This window comes from Acomys minous, assembly GCF_964271855.1.
Source record: "Acomys minous genome assembly, chromosome: 4".
Taxonomy (NCBI): domain Eukaryota; kingdom Metazoa; phylum Chordata; class Mammalia; order Rodentia; family Muridae; genus Acomys; species Acomys minous.
This window is the reverse complement of record NC_140486.1, coordinates 119,886,564-119,905,189: the sequence shown is the minus strand read 5'-3', so window position 1 is coordinate 119,905,189 and position 18,626 is coordinate 119,886,564. Positions and strand designations below refer to the sequence as shown.

Below are 18,626 nucleotides of genomic sequence, written 5' to 3'. Positions count from 1 at the left end.
TTGCGATAAACAACAACAACAAATACCTAAATGTGTTGAAATTAAAAATGTGTTTATATCTGCTATTAAATATTTAAGCCTTTATTTTGTATTTGCTGCTTTATAAAAGATGTATTAACTTCCATTCCATGTGTATGAATGTATTGCTGCATATGTGCCTGTGCACCATCTTTGTGTCTAGTGCAGAAGAGTCCAGACTCTGGGAAAGGGAATGACAGCTGGGTGTGAGTCACCATATTGGTGCTGAGAATGGAGCCCAGGTCTCCTGCAAGAGCAGTCAGGGCTGTTAACCACTGACTCATTCCCCTATGCTTCCATGTTGGCCATTTTAGGATGTTTTCCAAGCTATTATTTTTAAACCTCATCTATACCTGCGTGTCTCCACCATGTTATCATTGCTATGGCTTCACTACAATTTCGGATACAGTAAAAACCTGCACTTTGCACCTGAATTACATACCATATGACTGTTATGACTGGCCTCTAATTGAGACTGATGAGTTTTAACTCTTTGTTTTGTCTTGTGTTGTTTTGTTTCTATCCTTATAGTTCTGATGTCACTGAGGATGACCCCCGGTGGTTGGGAGCTTGGTGGATTGGATTTCTCTTAGCTTGGCTCTTTGCTTGGTCTTTGATAATGCCTTTCTCCTGTTTTCCAAAGTATTTACCAGGTAAATGCATCGCCTGAAAGTTCTGAGGGCCTTACTGTAATTCTAGGTTGGTTGCTTTCAAGAAGATTAAGATCACCCTGTTTTTTCATAGACCTTTATGCTCTGCCAGGGCAACCTTTGAATTCTAACTTTTTAGGAGAAAACCCAGTAGATGCATTAATACTTGTGATTTTTTTTTATTCTCATTTACATTTAATGAGTATTAAATACTATGGTTTGCTAAAATTGTCCTTGTGTTTTAACTCTTTTCTTATGTACATACAAGATACACTAATAAACTATTACTTCATGTTCCATGTTCAGTTAGTCACTGATCTTAAGGACCAATCTGTGTTAAATCATTCAAGCTAATTATTGATAACTGTACTGCTACTTATGTTGTCAATCATCAAACTCGTTCTGTCACATATTAATTTGTAAACTATATTGAATATTAGACAGTCTGAAAAAATCTTAGTAGAAATGAATATTCATTCTCTTATGAGATCTTACTTCTAGAGCATTTTACTCAAATTTGAAGGCATTTATTTTTCATTGTCATTTGCAACAAAGCTTTCGGAAGTGTTTGGAGGTGGGTGGAGGTGGATGGAAGTGCGTGAACAAGGTGGAGGGGGACAGAAGATCACTAGATACACTGTAGGCAAGTCAACTCTGGTTTCTTCCCGTGCTGAGCTATCCCATTGTAACACCACATCACGATGCTTTGTTCTAAGGCTTCTTCACAGAGCTACTGTGCTTTAAAACAAAGGGCCACAATGATAGCAAATATTACTTCATCTTCCAAGCATGTGCCTATCCTTCCCTTTTAGTAAACAAAGGAAAACAGCGATGCATGTATTTTAATCTGTTAAGACTGCCAGAAACCCTTTTCAGAATAAACACAGACTGTCATGAGACTTGAAATGAAAAAATATGTGTTGGGAGCAAAACTATGTCATTAAATTAAAATTCACTGGCTAAACATTAATGTTTAGACAGATTGGAACTTTGTTCGCTAGTGGGTGTTTTGTTTGGTTTGGTATTTTTTTTTAATTTTTAGACAAGGTCTTACGTTATAGCTCAGGCTGACTCTGGTTCCAGTCCTCCTGACATATCCTGAGTGCTGAGGTTATACAGCAGAGCCATAGCACCTGGCTGCCCTTCATGAATATCAACGGATAGTAGCCTTTAGCACAGCTCTACGACAATTTTATTAACAGAAAAAAAGCTGAATTCTAGTGAAATTTACATACCCAAAAGGTGCATATCAGTTAAAGAGTAAACATATTTAAACTGATTAGTGAAATGAGAAATTGTAACACAAACACATTTACTTTTGTTCCTGCACCCCACCTTCCCTTAGGGACAGCAAAAATTCAAGCTGGCAAAACTTCCCAGACTCATCAGAATAATAGCACGTCCTTCCAACAGACAGATGAAAATTTTGGGAAAAGTATTAAAGATTTTCCAACTGCTGTAAAGGTAAAATAGTAGTTTTCTCTGTATGTGTGTCTCATAGGAACACAGTACTTACACAAGTGTATATATGACATACATATTTAAGCAAACACATATGCACACTCATATCATTTTATAACTTAATTTCTTAACTATTACTAGTAACACTTTTCTATGTAACTTTTCAGATTGGATTTTGTTGCCCTTTGAGCTCCAGATTAGGATAATTGAAAGAGCATTTTTTAAAAATTTCATTGACAGTGTAAATGTTCAGTGATTCCTCATTAGCATATAGCCTGTCACGCCACGTTATTTCCCTTATGTCAGGCATTGATCAGATGTCACTGAATTTGGCTGGCTTTATGTCACCCCTCCTTATTCTTGGTAGTTTCTGGTTACTATTTCCTCCTTTCTACTGAAAGTTGAGCTGCCCGGTGTTAACATTCATCCCGTGTAGGTATGTGAACGTTTTCATGTATTCTTAGGAGGCAGCTGTGCTCGCCACTACACCACCACCCGTACTGATTTCATCTGACCTTGATATCTGGAAATTTGGTGTGTATGGCTTATGCACTAATACTATGAGAGAAGTGGCAGGTACCTATGTAAAGTTACTTAACCTTGTATCTAAGGTTCTTAATTACTGAGTCCTTAATTGTGAAACCACATTCGTGCATCTCAGTTTCAAGTTCCCCATTTAGTGGATACCGGGATCTAAATATATTCTTTAAAGTCTAATAAAATGTAGATTTATAGTATAGACATTTACTCTAATCCTAGAAAAGGGAACTTTCACAAATGGCCTTTAAGCTCCTCTGCTGGCCCTTTGAGGGCAATCAGGGCACAATGAACCTCTTAGTGAGTCAGCTGTCAGTTCTCTGGGTGCTCCTCACACAAATGTCCTTGAGTGTGTGTGTGTGTGTGTGTGTGTGTGTGTGTGTGTGTGTGTGTGTGTGTGTGTGCACGCGTGTGAATTAACAATAACTACATTTTTCCTGCCAGAGGGAACACTCTAGTTTAAATGCTCACATTTCATTGCTGCACTTGGCAGTGTAATCACAAGCATTCATTTAGACTGTGTTTTTTCCTAGAATTTGATGAGGAATCCTGTCTTTGTATGTTTGGTTCTATCAACCACTTCTGAAGCTTTAGTTACTACGGGATTTGCCACGTTCTTACCTAAATTTATAGAAAATCAATTCGGATTGACATCCAGCTTTGCAGCTACGCTCGGAGGTAAGAGCTTTTATTTTTGTTATCACTTAGTATATTGATTCTACTTAAGTGCATTGTTTTTTATTGGGAGAGGACATCAGTTTGGATAGCCCACAGTTTTGGTAGAAGTTTCTGACTCTATGAAGTCAGTGTTCTGTACCAACCTATCACAGACAAAACTGGGCTAAGAAGAATATATTAATTAGGGTAACACTTTTATTAGCCTTCCACTGTACCCATGACACTTTTTGCACATGTGTTTTTTGTCTGGTGAATGCTTTTATCTCTGGGAGCCCTTCTGGTGCTGGTTTAGGTGTTTGCCAGCTGTCAGTGTGGGTTCCTGAGTATAACTGTGTTTTTCATTATCTCACTTCTCATTAGGGGCTGTTTTAATCCCTGGAGCTGCTCTTGGTCAAATCTTAGGTGGTGTTCTTGTTTCAAAATTCAAAATGAAGTGTAAAAGTACAATGAAGTTTGCATTGTTTACATCCGGAGCAGCACTTATGCTGAGTTTTGTATTTATTTATGCAAAATGTGAAAATGAGCCATTTGCTGGTGTGTCTGAATCGTATAATGGGTAAATATATTTCACTGCTTTTTTACATTAATGTCAGATATTATGTACACATTTATTAGTGTTTCCTTTCTCAAAATATATGATTAGGAATTGCGTTTAAAAAAATTTTGATACCTTTTATTTGTTTGAGTGTAACACTGTGTGGGATTTTTGTCTTTTGTTCGTTTGTTTTAATTTGAATATTTAGTGCCCCTTTGACAGCTGTAGGTGTTAATTAAGGAAGCACTTTAAGGGCAATGTGTTTGGCTCAGGGATTCAAGTAGGAATAAAACATTACAGAGAGTTTGTCTGGAAGGACTCATGTATGGTAGTTTGAATACGTTCCACAAAGGCTCATTTGTGAGGAACAGTCCCCAGATCCATGTACTAATGGCACTTGGACAAAAGGATTTTATGAAATAAGTAGGAGCACCAGGTTTATGATTAATGGTTTTCTAAAAAGAAACATCCAAGCTAGCTTGTCTTCTCTGACCTGTCCTGGGATAGCCTCATGTCTCATTTGTTCTGGGATATCCTCATCTATTATCAGAGGCCAGGCACTTCCTCTAGCTCTTCTCTATCCTCATGCCAATGTACAGTCTTTTTAAATTGTTCACCTCAGATATTTTGTTATGGCTACAAACAGCAGACTATGGCAACATCCTAGAGAGAATTTGACATCTTATTTTTCCTATTAACTAAAATATTTTTTAAAGGAGCTATTCTTTATGATAAAACTCTCTTATTTGGGTTGCTAAGCATACTAAAAATACATTAAAAGATAACTAAGCCTGCGTCATATTTATTGGTCTGCTTTCTTTGAAATTTATGTTTGTTTTAGAGAAATAAATAACTTCTTGTTCTGTGCTGCGGAGAGGTTTCTCCCGCTAAGCAGTTTCCTTGGCCAGGTTTGTTTTACTGTGATGTCCTAAGCCACCAGTAATAGACCAGGCACGTGAAAGGTCACAGCACTGTTCCTTGGCGCTTCATTGTGCTGTTTTAATTGTTTCACTCCTTGTTTGTGGCTTTTGAGGGAGGTGTCACCGTAGGCATGAGATTCCATAATTTTGTGTAATAATGTATTCACGTGACATTAAATTTGTTTAGGAATTTTTCCCAAAAACAATAATCTTGATTTGTAGTTATAATCACATGTCTGTCATTCATTTACGTTAATATGATGCAGAATGTTCTAAATCAGTGTTTGGTTAAGCTCCATTACGTTTAATCAAAATATGTTCAACTTCCTCTTACAGAGGCAGCAAATTCTTACTCTAAAACAGAGATTGGAAAAACAAAAAACTAAATGAACAATGGGCTCAGTAACTGGAGCTCTAGAAAGTTCTGTAGCATTCACAAAAGGAGTCCTTTCTTCTTTTTTGTTTGTTTGTTTTGTTTTCGTTTTTTGTTGTTGTTGTTGTTGTTGCTGCTCTGAGACTGGGTTTCTCTGTGTAATAAGAGCTCTGGTAGCCTTGGCTTTCCTGGACTCTTGTAGACCAGGCTGACCTCAAACTCACAAAAATCTGCCTGCCTGCCTTTGCCTCCTGAGTGCTGGGATTAAAGATCTGTGTCACCACTGCCCAGCAAAAGGAGGACTTTTCAATTTTATTTGACTAGGAAAGGCACATGATCTAAAAGCAGAGAGAGCATAAAGGTTTAAGAAGCAAAGAAGGAGCAAAAGGAGAAAAGGTGAACTAACTGCCAAAGGAAGAGAAATAGTGGATGCACAGCAATGGGGAAGGGGAGGAGGGAGGGAGGGCACACTACTGGGCACATAGATGGTGCTGGAAGTAAAGGCTACCTTCAGCAAGCATTTTGAGTGGAATTTGGATAACATGTCTAGAAATAGAAAAAAACAAACCTAGAAATGTTGAAGATATACCTTAGAAGCCACGTGTGGTGGTGCATGCCTTTACTCCAGCACTTGGGAGGCAGAGGCAGGTTGATCTCTTAAGAGTTTGAAGCCAACCTAATATACATAACAAGTCCCAGGACAGTCAGGACTACTTAAAGAGATCTTATCTTATAAGGAAAAGAAGAAAAAAAAAAGACAGAAAAAGAAGAAATATAGGAAGGAAAGAAGAAATATATATTTCATCAGCATTTAGAAGTTTTCAATAATAATTTACATTTCCTTTTCCTTTTCATCAAATGACATACATCACATAACTTAAAATACAGATAAATTGATAGGAGCTTGATATTAAGCCAAAAGCTTTTTCATTATTCCTGCTGTGCTTTGCATAATGCTATCTTACACTTTAAGTATTTTCAGTATGTGCTTAGAAATAATGTGACAATGAAGTACCAGAAATTTTAAATTGAAACTATTGTTAATTTTATATTACTAGCTTGAGTTGCAAGGATGGATTTTCTATAGTCTTTGTGGTCCACTGTAATTTTTTTTTGTGTAATAAAAGACCCATATGATAGCACTTTGTAGGGCACAGGTGCACGAGAAGATACTCTGTTCAGAAGGACAGATTGTGGGCGGTCTTTTGCACTTATTCATTATGCATGTATGTAAGTTTAGGTCTGGACAGCTTGTAGGCGCTGGTTATCTCCTACCATGTGGGCTCGAAGCACTGAACTCAGGCCATCAGGCTTGGTGACAAGTGCCCCTACTATTCCTGCCACACTGTTTCCAAGCGCTGAGAACCTTAGCTCTTGATTTCCATTTCCACTGACTTGTTTTCTACCTCCTCCCTCGATCCACCTCCTTCAAAACCTTCTCTGCCTACTACCTGAGCACCATTCTCCAGTTTTGTAGACTGTTTTCAAATATTTACATGTGTTGACTGGTTTATGTGTTTTGCCTACCAAGGAAGATAGAGCCTATGGATCTGCTGAGCAAGCAGTCTAGCTAGACCTCCCTGTGCCAGAGATTGCTGGGGTTAGTGAGAGGTCTTGTCTCAGTTAAAAGGGTAATCAGGGAAGCCACTTGATGTTCACCTCAGGCACATGTGCAAAAATGTGTATTCACACATCCAAACATTGTGTGCACGTATCAAAACATTTTTGATGAGATTTTGACAATATCATCACTGAATGTAGCATGTATCTGTTTATTAGCTAACTTCATTAATTTTTAACAAGGCCCCTGAAGCCACCGTTATTCTAGATCCTGGCTTCTTACAGGAACATACCTTTCCATTTTCTGCTACAGATACCATTTCCAATAACCCAGTGTCTGGCTAAGTTTTGCTTATCTGTAAGACTCACCTAGGAAGTAGGTTCTAGGGCCTCCTTTTTCCAACCCTTTTCTTATGTTATTTGTCCTGCCTTGGGGTTTCTAAACGGTGTCTGTAGATATCAGTAAAGCACAGTCAGCAGATTAGCATACAGTCAACCTACCTCTATCCCTAGACTGAAGTCTTTGAAGAAAGATGCTATCCTGTTCAGCTTCATGCTCACATTAGACAGCACAGTCGCTAGCTGTCACGTGCTTCAGACACATTATTGAATGAATGAATGAGTGAATGAATGAATGAACGAACGGGTGAAGCACTGGGGAGCACCTCTGATTAGAGTAAGCCTTTATATTGGAACCTCCGTGACCATTTCTATTATGGCTTCTAGGTCCCTGTAGTATGAAAACATATTTGACTTCTCACAGGCAGGAAGGAAGGGTAGAAACAAAACATCAGCGGGTCTGAACTCAGGAAATTGACTTTTTGCAAAGAAAGAGATCCTTCGGTGATAGGCATGTGTTAAACAACTTGATTGTACTCAGCTTTTAGTTTGTTTTCGTTGTCATAATTAAGGAAAAAGCCACTTGTAGCTGGTGGGTAGCAGATACTGCTAGCCATCCCGTGGATAAGCCCCAAGAACCAGAGAGCTGTCTGTCACCAGGAAACCCTGATACTCACTGAGACATTGACTTGATTTTTCTTTTGTGAGAGTTGTTAGCACCTCTCCTCATTAAAGGCTGACTCTGATCAGAGGAGCTGTCCCATCGCCCCCACCTAGTCATTTGTTCAGCATTGTGTCTGAAGCAGGTGATAAAGTAGCTCCTGTGTGGAGTAATGGGAGCGTGGAGCTGAGCAACATAGCACGTTTTCTCAAAACTTTCAGTCCAGGGATAGAGGTAGGCCAATTGCATGCTAAATCTCATAGGAAAGCAGACATGTTGTTTTCTGTATCTAGTCCTTTTGTGTTGACTAAATGATACAGTGGCAAGACACAACTGCTTCGGAACTATTACTTTAGAGTCCCGTCACCGAAAAATCTCACCTTCTCTGCCTTTTCTTATTTACAGAACAGGAGAACTGGGAAATTTGACTGCACCTTGTAACATGGATTGCAACTGTTTGCGCTCCTATTATTACCCGCTTTGTGGGAGAAACGGAGTCCAGTATTTTTCTCCCTGCTTCGCAGGTTGTTTAAACTCAGTTTCAAACAGGAAACCCAAGGTAGCCACGCTTTCCTCTTTGCCTCAGCAAGCAATGAGCACTGTGTGTTGGGATTGCTGTCTTGCCTCTCCTAGTGGGTTGTTCGGTCTTTCCCTCTGCTTGTCTCACCGTCCTGGTTAAGCTGCCCCGGCCCCTTCACATTCTTTCCCTCGTGTATCAGGCCATTCTGGCTGAACTCAGCATGGCAGCTATATTACCGTTTTATAGTGTTTTGTTTCTTTCTCAATTATAATAATCTTGAATGCCCCGTGCAGTGGCATAGGTCTGTAATCCCAGCACTTGAGGAGGCAGAGGCCAGCCTGGTCTACACAACAGGACAGTCCAGGACAGCCAGGACTACACAGAGAAACCTGTCTCAAACAAACAAACAAACAAACAAAAAACAAACAAACAAATCCCCTCCCCCCAAGAAAAGAAAGAGAGCTTGGTTACTAATCAGTTATATAAGGAAACTCACTGATTATTATTAAATTGTACATACCACAGATGCATTGTAAAACATCCAAATCATTAATTCAGCCTCAAATATACATTTTTTTTATCTTTTATCAATTCACTTAGACATTCTTTCTTTTAAACATAATTAAATCATATCAAAGAATCCAAGCAGCTATCTTAGTAGGCAGTGTGCTTGTCTTTCACATGGGAGCCAGCATGTACACGGTGGTGTACAATGCATGTGTTGGCACAAAACACAAGCCCGCCTATGCCAGCATTCAGGGGGCAGAGGCAGATAGAGCTCTGCATCTGAAACACAACCTAGTGAGGCACCATTTAAAAAGAAAAGAAAGGACCAATGTAAGAGAACTTGAGATTTTAGCCTGCAAAGGGAAGGCTGCTTACTCTAGTTATGTTGTAAAGCTTTAGTTTCAAGCACCTTGACAGAATTTAGTGGTTTGTCAGTTGCCAGGAATCAACGTCCTCCAAGTGAGCTTGGCAACAAAGTGGAGTCAGAACCACCAGCAAAGGGAGTGAGTAACTAGTGTTCTCCTGTAGGTAGGAAGTGTACCATGTGTGGGCCTACGGTCTGAGGAAGTGAAGAGGATGTTAGGTTCCCCCGGAGCTGGCATGATGGGTACTGGAATTGAACCTGGATCCTCTGAGGCCAGCAGGTGCTCTTAACTGTTGAGAGACATCTCTACAGCCCAAGACATACTTTTATTATGAACTATTTCAGATTGACAAAAGTAAACATATAATAAAATAATAAACATCTGTGCATATTCCAGCAATATTAATATTTTCTTTCTGTGACCCAAATACAAAAGTGACATTGGCTGAGAGCATCGTTACATTGCTTACTCTTTATACATTAAGAGAAAGACAGAAAAATCCTGTGATCACTTTCCACTCTTACGGTGTTCAGGCTGGAGCCCCCAACATCCGTCAGCGGGCACAAGTTCCTGCTGCTGAGCATAAAAAGCTGAGTTTGAGTCCCAGAGCCCACATGGTAGAGGTACAGACTCTCACCAGCTGTCACATTACCTCCAAACATGTTCTGTGACACACATTCACATGTCATAAGTGTTATGGTTGAACGGCCTTGTTTCTATATGTCCATCTGATCAATGCATATTGGAGGATTGGCTGCATATTTGCCCCTCCCAAATTGGCACGGCTGATCGTAGAATGCTTTAAGACACAGAAAGAATCTCCCCTTCAGAACACCGAGAGCATCACTTTGTTTGACTTCCCCATCTCACTATGATGTTGTTGAAGTTTGGAGTGTGTAAAAAGTATAAATTAAAGAGATATACAATGCCTTTAGGAGCTAATACAGGTTCTAAATAGCTGATTTTTTTTTCTATAAAGACAAACACAAAGCATGTGGTTTTTTTTGTCATTGCCTTTCACAATATCATATACATCTATGCCTACATGTAAGTACATGAGAAATAATTAATATGATCTATGCAGTAACTCCCTTTTGTTATCCTAAACATGCTATAAGAAGGATACCGTGCTTCCTGTGAAGTAGCTCAGAAGTTCAGAGAATTGTCTTTAAAATTTTGCGGCTAAAAGCAGCATTTTATTAAAGTTGTAGTGGATACATGGTAATTTTACTGTGGCAGTCAGCAAAAATTAGAGTGCTTGTTCTATCAAACTGGTGCACATAATGAGATTGTCAGCATGGAGGCCTCTGCATGCCCTATAATGGAAAAGAAGAGCTAGCAGGAAGATATTATCTGGGCAATTATGGTCTACTGAAAGTAATGTACGCAGAACATGAGAAAGTGTGTAACTGTCATATTATTGTCAAGTTGTTTTATGTCATGAGCCATTATAGGCTACAAGTTGCACTTATAGCAACAGAGTCAAATGCAGTTGGCACACGTGGCTTGTTACTATTTCCTTAATTTCTTAGGATTAGTGACCCTCAGCACAATTGACTGTGTGTGTATAGCTTAGGACAGTGACAAAATGACACAGATATATCTTCAAAGTAAACAACAACTTTCACTTCTTTGTGCTCAAATTCCAGGAATATTATAATTGTTCCTGTATTGAAAGGAAAGTAGAAATCACATCTGCTGGAGAAAGTATTGATTTTGAAGCTAAAGCTGGAAAATGTAAAACTCGGTGTGCAAATTTGCCCATATTTCTTGGCATTTTCTTCATTACAGTTATCTTTACCTTTATGGCAGGGACTCCTATAACTGTGTCTATATTAAGGTAAGCATTGCGCTATGAAACCATAGAAGCATTCTACAGAAGCATTTGTGGACATAGAGGCTCAGCCAGGCTTTTATTGAGTCGGGTCATACCTTCCCAATGCATCATGAATTCTTGGACACCACAGAAGCCCAGATGCCTGAGGTTTAAAGATGCTAACATATCAAAGTGTCAAACTGTTGCCCGTATTTCATAAGCATCGTGTTAGTCTCTCAGTGGGTTCCACACATGACCAGTGTGAGTTGGAGATTTGCTCAGCTGTATTTGTGAGTTGTCTGACCTAGTCACAACAATTTTCATTCTAAATTAAACAGTGGATGCTGGCAAATCAACTCCCTACAACCTGCTAAGAAGCTAGCGGTCACCTGGGCATTTGTGGGGTCTTCTTCTTCTTCTATGATGTTTTACAGGAATGTCTACCTTTCATCTGATCTGCATGTTTTCTGCATCTTTCCTTACAAACATCAAGCTTTTTTCTTGGTACATTATTCTTAATATTCACCCACTATTATTCATATTTTTAATATGTGGAAAGTGTATGCTTTCTAAATTATATTAAATGATTAATATTACCTGGGAATTGGAGGTATTTAGCAAAGAGAAATATATATATATATGTATATAAATATAAAAAATTATATAAATGACTTTTTAACTGCTTACTTGCTTGTACTTGTGGGTTTTTTGTTGTTGTTGTTGTTTGTTGTTTTAGACAGCATTGTACCATTGAGCCTTGAACCTGCAGTGAGATTTCTCTTAGGCTTGTAAGTGCTGGGATTACAAGCTTGTTCCCCTCCGCATGTCCTGTTTACTTGTTTGTAAAGATGAGCCATCTTTTCTGCATCTCACATGACCTTCTTGTGTGCTTATGCCACACATCACTGTCAATGGACAGCCATGAAAGAAAGAACTACTAATATTATTGAATTCATAATTGCCTCAGTTTATATCCTTATCCCGTATGTGTAGTTTCAGTCTCAATGTGATAGTATTTAAAGTATATTTAATAGTGATAGTCAAAAAAAATTTTAATTCAATAGTGATAATTCAAAAAAATTAAAAAAAATATTATATGACAGAAGTATACTGCCACTAAAAAATAGGCAATTTCTTCTTTTCCAGTTTGTATATCCTGTCTTTCTTTCTTTCTTTCGTTTTTATTTTGTTTTGGTACCAAATTCCTCTGGACAGAATTTTGAACATTGAGGGTGCACATCTGAGAATGGACTTTCTTTCCTGTTCCTAATCCCGGTGTTGACTGTGTTACCTGTGATCTTTGTCGTCTGCGACTTTTATTTTGCTGAGGTTCAATCCACCCGTGCCTGGTTTGTTTAGGGATTTTATGAAAGATAAATATTGAAACCAAGTGCTTCCCCCCTCCCCACCCCGCTGTAACTTGTTGAAAAGCACAGAACCTAGTGATTTTTTGGTGCTATTTGTAACATTTTACTACTGATAATATTTTTCTTTTGTTATCCCACGATAATTTACTTGTAAGATTATACAACTATTTTATTACAAACAACATTTACTTGAGTAGAAATGCTAAACTGATGTCTATGTGAAAATGTGGCTATAGTTAATATATACCCTGACGTTTTCCCCCCTCATTTGCTTTGGATGTATTTACAGGTGTGTCAATCACAGGCAGCGGTCTCTAGCACTGGGAGTGCAGTTCATGTTGCTTCGGCTGATAGGTATTTTTTTTTTTAAATAAAATATTAGTATTTGGTTCATTAGTGTTATTGATCTGTTCAGACATGTTACACATGACGTGGACGATGAAGGACAAGTAATGCCAAGCTGCTGGTGGAGAAAGCTGTTTTCTAACATTCAGGATGTAGCACTGGTCACATGGAACGAGGATGCAGTGACTTACATCCTGTGTGACGTGTTATCGGTTTCCAGTCCCACTGAAGCCATAACACTAAACGGAATATCTGATTTACTTGAAATATAAATTATTATTCTCAGCATATAATTTTTCTCACCACCTGCTGTTTAATAACTGAGCGTACTCAGAATGAATTTTTGAAATACTTAGTCTTCATTCGTTTGAAATCATTAGTGTTGAATATATAAAGGTGGGGAGAATGATTTACATGTGGAAGATCAGTGCTTCCTTGTGTGGGTAAGAAATTCTCCTCTATATGCTGTGTGCTGCACACAGCAGCCTCTGTGTGCTGACTTGTTCACTCATACATATATTCACACTACATTATACACGTATGGTCACACTAGTAGATGTATATACAGGCACAATGTACAGACAATGCATACAGTAGTTTATCAGCCTGCTTTCTTCACCAAAAAAAAAAAAAAGCATTTTTATCTTCTAAATACCATAGTCAATTTCAAAGATGGATTCATTTCTTAGCTTATAGAAGTGATGAACTAAAATATTTACTAAATTAACATTTTAAAAAGCTAGGGAAATGTTTTTTTGAATGTTGTTAGCTACAAATAATTATTTAAAACATTTTGACTTGCATATGAATTGGCTCATGTGGATAGAGTAAAGCCTGTTTGTAATTATAACTTATTATTATATATACATATATATATCATATATGATAATAAGGTATAATCTGATAATAATGTTATCATCTTTACCTATTTTTGTTTTGCCTCTAATTCCTCTAGGCACGATACCTGGCCCAATTATATTTGGTGTCACGATTGACAGCACATGTATTCTGTGGGACGTCAATGAATGTGGGACAAAAGGAGCTTGTTGGATTTACAACAACATCAGGATGGCCCATATGCTGGTAGCCATAAGTAAGTTGACATCTCGCTGTTTGTAGAGTAAGCTAACGTGAATCACTCCTAGTGACTTGTGGTTTAGTTTTGGCGGGATGCTCAGGCCACCCTGGGGGGCCGTTCTGCAGTCGTGAAGCTAAAAGCAGTTACTCAGTATGATCTGGGAGGCTGAGAATGGCCTCTGATCAGAAGACTAAGATTGTCACTTTCTGCATATCATGTCATGCCCCTTTTTAGGACAAATTTCTCTCAAATTTTTGGAATGTAGACAAAAAGATGAAAGAGAACTTGAAAAACTCTGTGGAACAACTGTTATATGGGTGTCTGGGCTCAGAAAGCTATGTACAATTATGGTAGGGGAATTGCTGCATGTGCTGCAGCTGCAAGAGGTGTTTCACAGCTCAGAGGTTTTGCTGCGATCTTTAATTCATTTTGTTGATGGTAGTTGATATATTCCAGGTTAAGTGATAAACTAAATATGATTAAGGACACTAGGATACATATAAGTATGTAACAACTTGACAGGTAAACATTTCCTATCAATCAGTGTAAGACATTACAATGTCTGAATATAGAAAACTCCTAGCTGGCCATGATGGCACTCAGCTGTGAGCCTAGAACTTGGGGGCTGTGTGCATATATGCATGACCTTGAGTCGAACCTGGCAGCTTGGGCTAGGAATGAGTTAGGGTCTCTCTCTCTCTCTCTCTCTCTCTCTCTCTCTCTCTATATATATATATATATATATATATATATATATATATATATATATAATTTTTGTAGTTATTCTCAAGAATAGAATAATTTGTATTTCATATTTTTATTTTTAGTGTTTAGGAAGAAAATAAATGCATGGTCATTAAGTTGCATACATTTTATTATCATTAATAATAGTAACTTGAGATAGGGTCTTGCTGTTTCAGCTGCCAGGAAATTCCTTGTAGTTCCCTGGTTGGCCTCATGGGAAGCTCCTGCTTCTGGCACCTGAAAACTGTCATTACAGGTGTGTGCTACCACACACATCCTCTTTTGTGGTTTAACATTTGAAACAATAGAATTATTGTGCCTTATAATTATTCACATTAAAATAGGAAGTTTCTATTATGAAGAATTACACAGTGCAAAGTGTTTTAATTGATCAGTTAAGGTCCAAATGCATGACCGTTTTTTTTTTTTTTAAACTTTGTATTTAGGTGTTACTTGTAAAGTTATCACCATATTCTTCAACGGACTTGCAATAGTTCTCTATAAGCCACCACCGACAGGAGCCGAGGTGTCGTTTCAAAGTCAGAGTGTAGTTGTGTCTACTATTTCATTGGAAGGGGATCCCAACAAAGCGGAAAATGAAGGATGAAAGGGAAAAGGAGACTGTTTTGGAAAACTGGCTTATTCATGTCTGTATGGACACTGCGCCAAGGCACATCATCTAGCCTGTGTGGACCACGGTTGGAAACCCAAGTTCCACAACCGAGTGTTTGTTGTCCATGTACACATTCTTATTTTTGTTATAATGAAAAAAACAAAACAAAACAAAAAAATCAAACAAACGTGGAAAACAGAACAGGCCAGTGCCTTTAAAGTTCACAAAAAGCCTCAAACCACACAGATTCTTATTTATTTCTGTCTACCTATGCAATCACCAAAAGGTAACAAGGATACTAGCCAACAACAAGTAGCTAAAAGTTCATACTGGAAAAAAAAACCATAGGTGCACACACACCAGTTAAAACATCAGTTTTTGTTTCTTTTGCTTTTTATAAGACAGGGCCTCACATACCCCTGCTGCACAGGAACTCACGTAGCTGAGGATGACATTTGACCTTCGTTCTCCCAGCGTTCTATCTAATGTATTAAGGTTACAAGTCTGTGTGACCACCATTGTTTCATGCTGATGTTTTAAAAATTATTTCCATAACTAGTTCTACTTTAATTTTACTGTCAGTAGTTTGAGCTTATTTGAGAAGTTTACAGCATAAACATTTAAACTAATCAAATGTATGTGACGACTTTGGGATGAGTTGTTTAAAACTCTTGAAATTAAAAGCAGCCTTAGAGTGAAATTAGGTTTTACACTGCACCGCCTTTCCAGCACAGGCTGTCACAGTGAGTTACTGAGCTGATAGAATGTAGGATTAGTTATGTTCTTTGGGTCCCACTACCCTACCGCCTCAGAAACATCAACATTGACAGCACATTTTCAGTTTAGAATAAGAATTCTAGGAGGTAATTTGTTAATAGCATTGACTTTTAACACTACAACTTATGACTGTGATAGTATTATTCAATGATGTTTTCAGAGAAAAGAACCAGCTCTCTTAACCAAAGTGCCAACTAGACAGGACAAAATGTCATAGCACACTATTGACAAAGGCTTATGTATCGAAAACTTTAAATTTTATTTTACAAACAAGAATCACTTAGCACATTACTTATAGTAACTTAAGCAGAGTTTCATTTAATAAGCATCAGATACTGTTAGTGAGAGTTTTAAACTCCCTGATGCATTTACTGGGAGCTCAAGTATTTCATACATCTTACATCACGGTGGCTAATTCCACCTGTGCAGGTTCCTAACAAATTTGCTTACGATACTAAAGGAATCCGTCATTGAGCATCAACAAAAATGCCTTGCTACTGTGGATACTATTTTTAATTAAGAAAAGAAGAGCTTAGGCTATAGCTGAACGCAAGGTCTAAATTTGATACTCAGTGCTGAAAAGATCTACTTAAAACTAAGGGTGATTATTTTTGAGTTGTTTTTGCAAAAGAAAGCTTCATACTTTAATCAGTTTCCCTTGCCAGCCAGCCACCCCCTCCTCCACCCCAACGTTAGCTCTTTATAAGCCTCATATATCAGGTTTGCAACCAGGACAACACAGGCCTGAAGAAAAGACCTGGACAGAAGTCACAGTCAGACACACTAGAATTCAGAGGATTCACGTTGCTGTCTTTGGTGGTGACCCATGTGTGGGCCGTGACCTCAGAACCTGGCAGTGCTTGTAAGCCGAAATTCAAGGAGGAGTGAGCTAGGCATTAGCCTCGCAAGCACCTCGAATATTAAATAAGATACACCATCTCAGGAAACAGGGCTAGACCTGCTTATCTCAGGAACATTTATATACCAAAAATCAACTTTAAAAAAATAGAGCCAAAATTCAGGTATTTGGAAAGCAGACAGTTTCATCAGGCAGGGGCACAACACAAGAAAGATGGGTAAATACACATGATACCTCAGATGAGAATATTCCTCCCGCCTTCTAGGCACGTTTTAGATACTGCCTCCATTGTCCAAGGGCAACGGGTGTTAGACTCTCTGTGTCCCGTGTGTGGAAGCATAGAAGCCTGTGGAAGACTATAAATAAGTTAATGCAATAATGCAGCCTTGAGAAGCTCAGTGAGAGAAACATGAAGGGAGAACAAGAAAGCAGACAGATGAGCATAAGGCTTAGGGAAAAGAAGACAGATTCCAACACGTAGTCTGATGGACTGGCCAGGAAAAATTGGTATCCATAGTTGTTAGTGTTCATCATACTGACAGTCTTCAGTATACTCATTTTGAAGTATTTCTTATACATCTTTTAAAAAACAAACTTGCAAGTAGAAATGGCTAAAGGGAACCAATAATTTTGACACGTGCATATACATATTTAGAAAAGATGCCTCCATTTGGAATAAACACACTACTATGGTCTCAGTTGTTCCCACTTGTAAATTCATGCAGATTATGTAGGTTGATATGCTGCTTTTAGAACATATTTTTAAATGATATATATTTGCCTCAGGCTGTAATTATTTTAAAATAACTTGCAGGTGTGCCTGATGTAAGTTTGTACATAATTGAAATATATCTTGAAATTTGTAAATTTTGATTTTGAAAGCTGCAGCAAATAAAAATATTAAAGTCTTAAACATGGATAAATTGTATACATTTGACTTTGCTCTGTAAATTGGAAGAAGACATAAATAAAATATAGATGTATTTTCTTTATTTCTGACAACTCTGTAAATAATTGGCATATGTAATTTTTATTAAATTGGAATATTTATATTACATTGTTTTATTTCTTTTTATTTTATGTATATGGGTGTTTTGCCTTCATGTATGCAGTACTTGTAAAGGCCACAAGAGGGTGCTGAATCCCAGAACTGGTGTTGAAGATGATTGTGAGATGCCCTGTGAGTGGGTAGAGAGCGTTGAACTCTGGTCTTCTAGAAGACCAGCCAGAATTTTTAATCACTCAGCCATTTCTCTAGCCTCACATTGTTTTAAATGTTTGGTTAGGTTGTCTTTCTCATTTCTGTGACAAAGCATTTGACAAAAATCAACTTCAGGGAGAAAAGATGGATCCTGCCTCACTCTGAGATTATCCAATATCATGTCAGAGAAGCCTTGGCAACAGGAGTTTAAAGCTGCCAGTCTCACGACATCCATGTCAGGAAGCAGAAAGAAATGAATGCTTGTGCTTCATTACATTTTCCCCTTTTTACTCAGTCTAGGACCCCAGCCTGTGAAATGGGCCTGCCCACATTTAGTGCATAGCCTCCCCCGTCAATTAACCTGATCCGGATTAATCCTCATAGACCAGATGTTTGTCCCCACGGTGATTCTAGATCCCAGTAGGCTGGCAGTGTCTTTCATGCATGACACCTTAGAAAAATAACTTAAAAGACTGTGGATATATAGTTTCAAAGGTTTAGTTCGTGATCATTTGGTTATTTTTTGCTGAAATTATGGCAAGCCAGAACATATCAGTTGGGAACCAAATCGCTTTCCTCATAATGGCAAGAAAGCAGAGAGACGTGGCTGGTGTGCCACTATACCCTTCATGGCCAAGCCCCTAAGGACCAACTTCCCCAAATTCTTAGTTTCAACCACCTCCTAGAAATGATGCCAGCTGG

General features: G+C 38.2%; 1 protein-coding gene across 1 annotated transcript in view; it reads left to right on the top strand.

Moving 5' to 3' along the window:
* The window catches only part of SLCO4C1 (solute carrier organic anion transporter family member 4C1), a 49,090-nt gene extending 31,310 nt beyond the window's left edge, over positions 1–17,780 (top strand). The window contains exons 5-13 of the mRNA XM_084780658.1: positions 550–671; positions 2,014–2,132; positions 3,200–3,344; positions 3,705–3,900; positions 8,138–8,291; positions 10,774–10,964; positions 12,597–12,661; positions 13,608–13,745; positions 14,921–17,780. Of these exons, the coding sequence (XP_084636784.1) occupies positions 550–671; positions 2,014–2,132; positions 3,200–3,344; positions 3,705–3,900; positions 8,138–8,291; positions 10,774–10,964; positions 12,597–12,661; positions 13,608–13,745; positions 14,921–15,081 (1,291 nt within the window). The 3' untranslated portion in view covers positions 15,082–17,780. The remainder of the gene's footprint in view (positions 1–549; positions 672–2,013; positions 2,133–3,199; positions 3,345–3,704; positions 3,901–8,137; positions 8,292–10,773; positions 10,965–12,596; positions 12,662–13,607; positions 13,746–14,920) is intronic.
* The last annotated feature ends 846 nt before the right edge of the window (positions 17,781–18,626 follow it).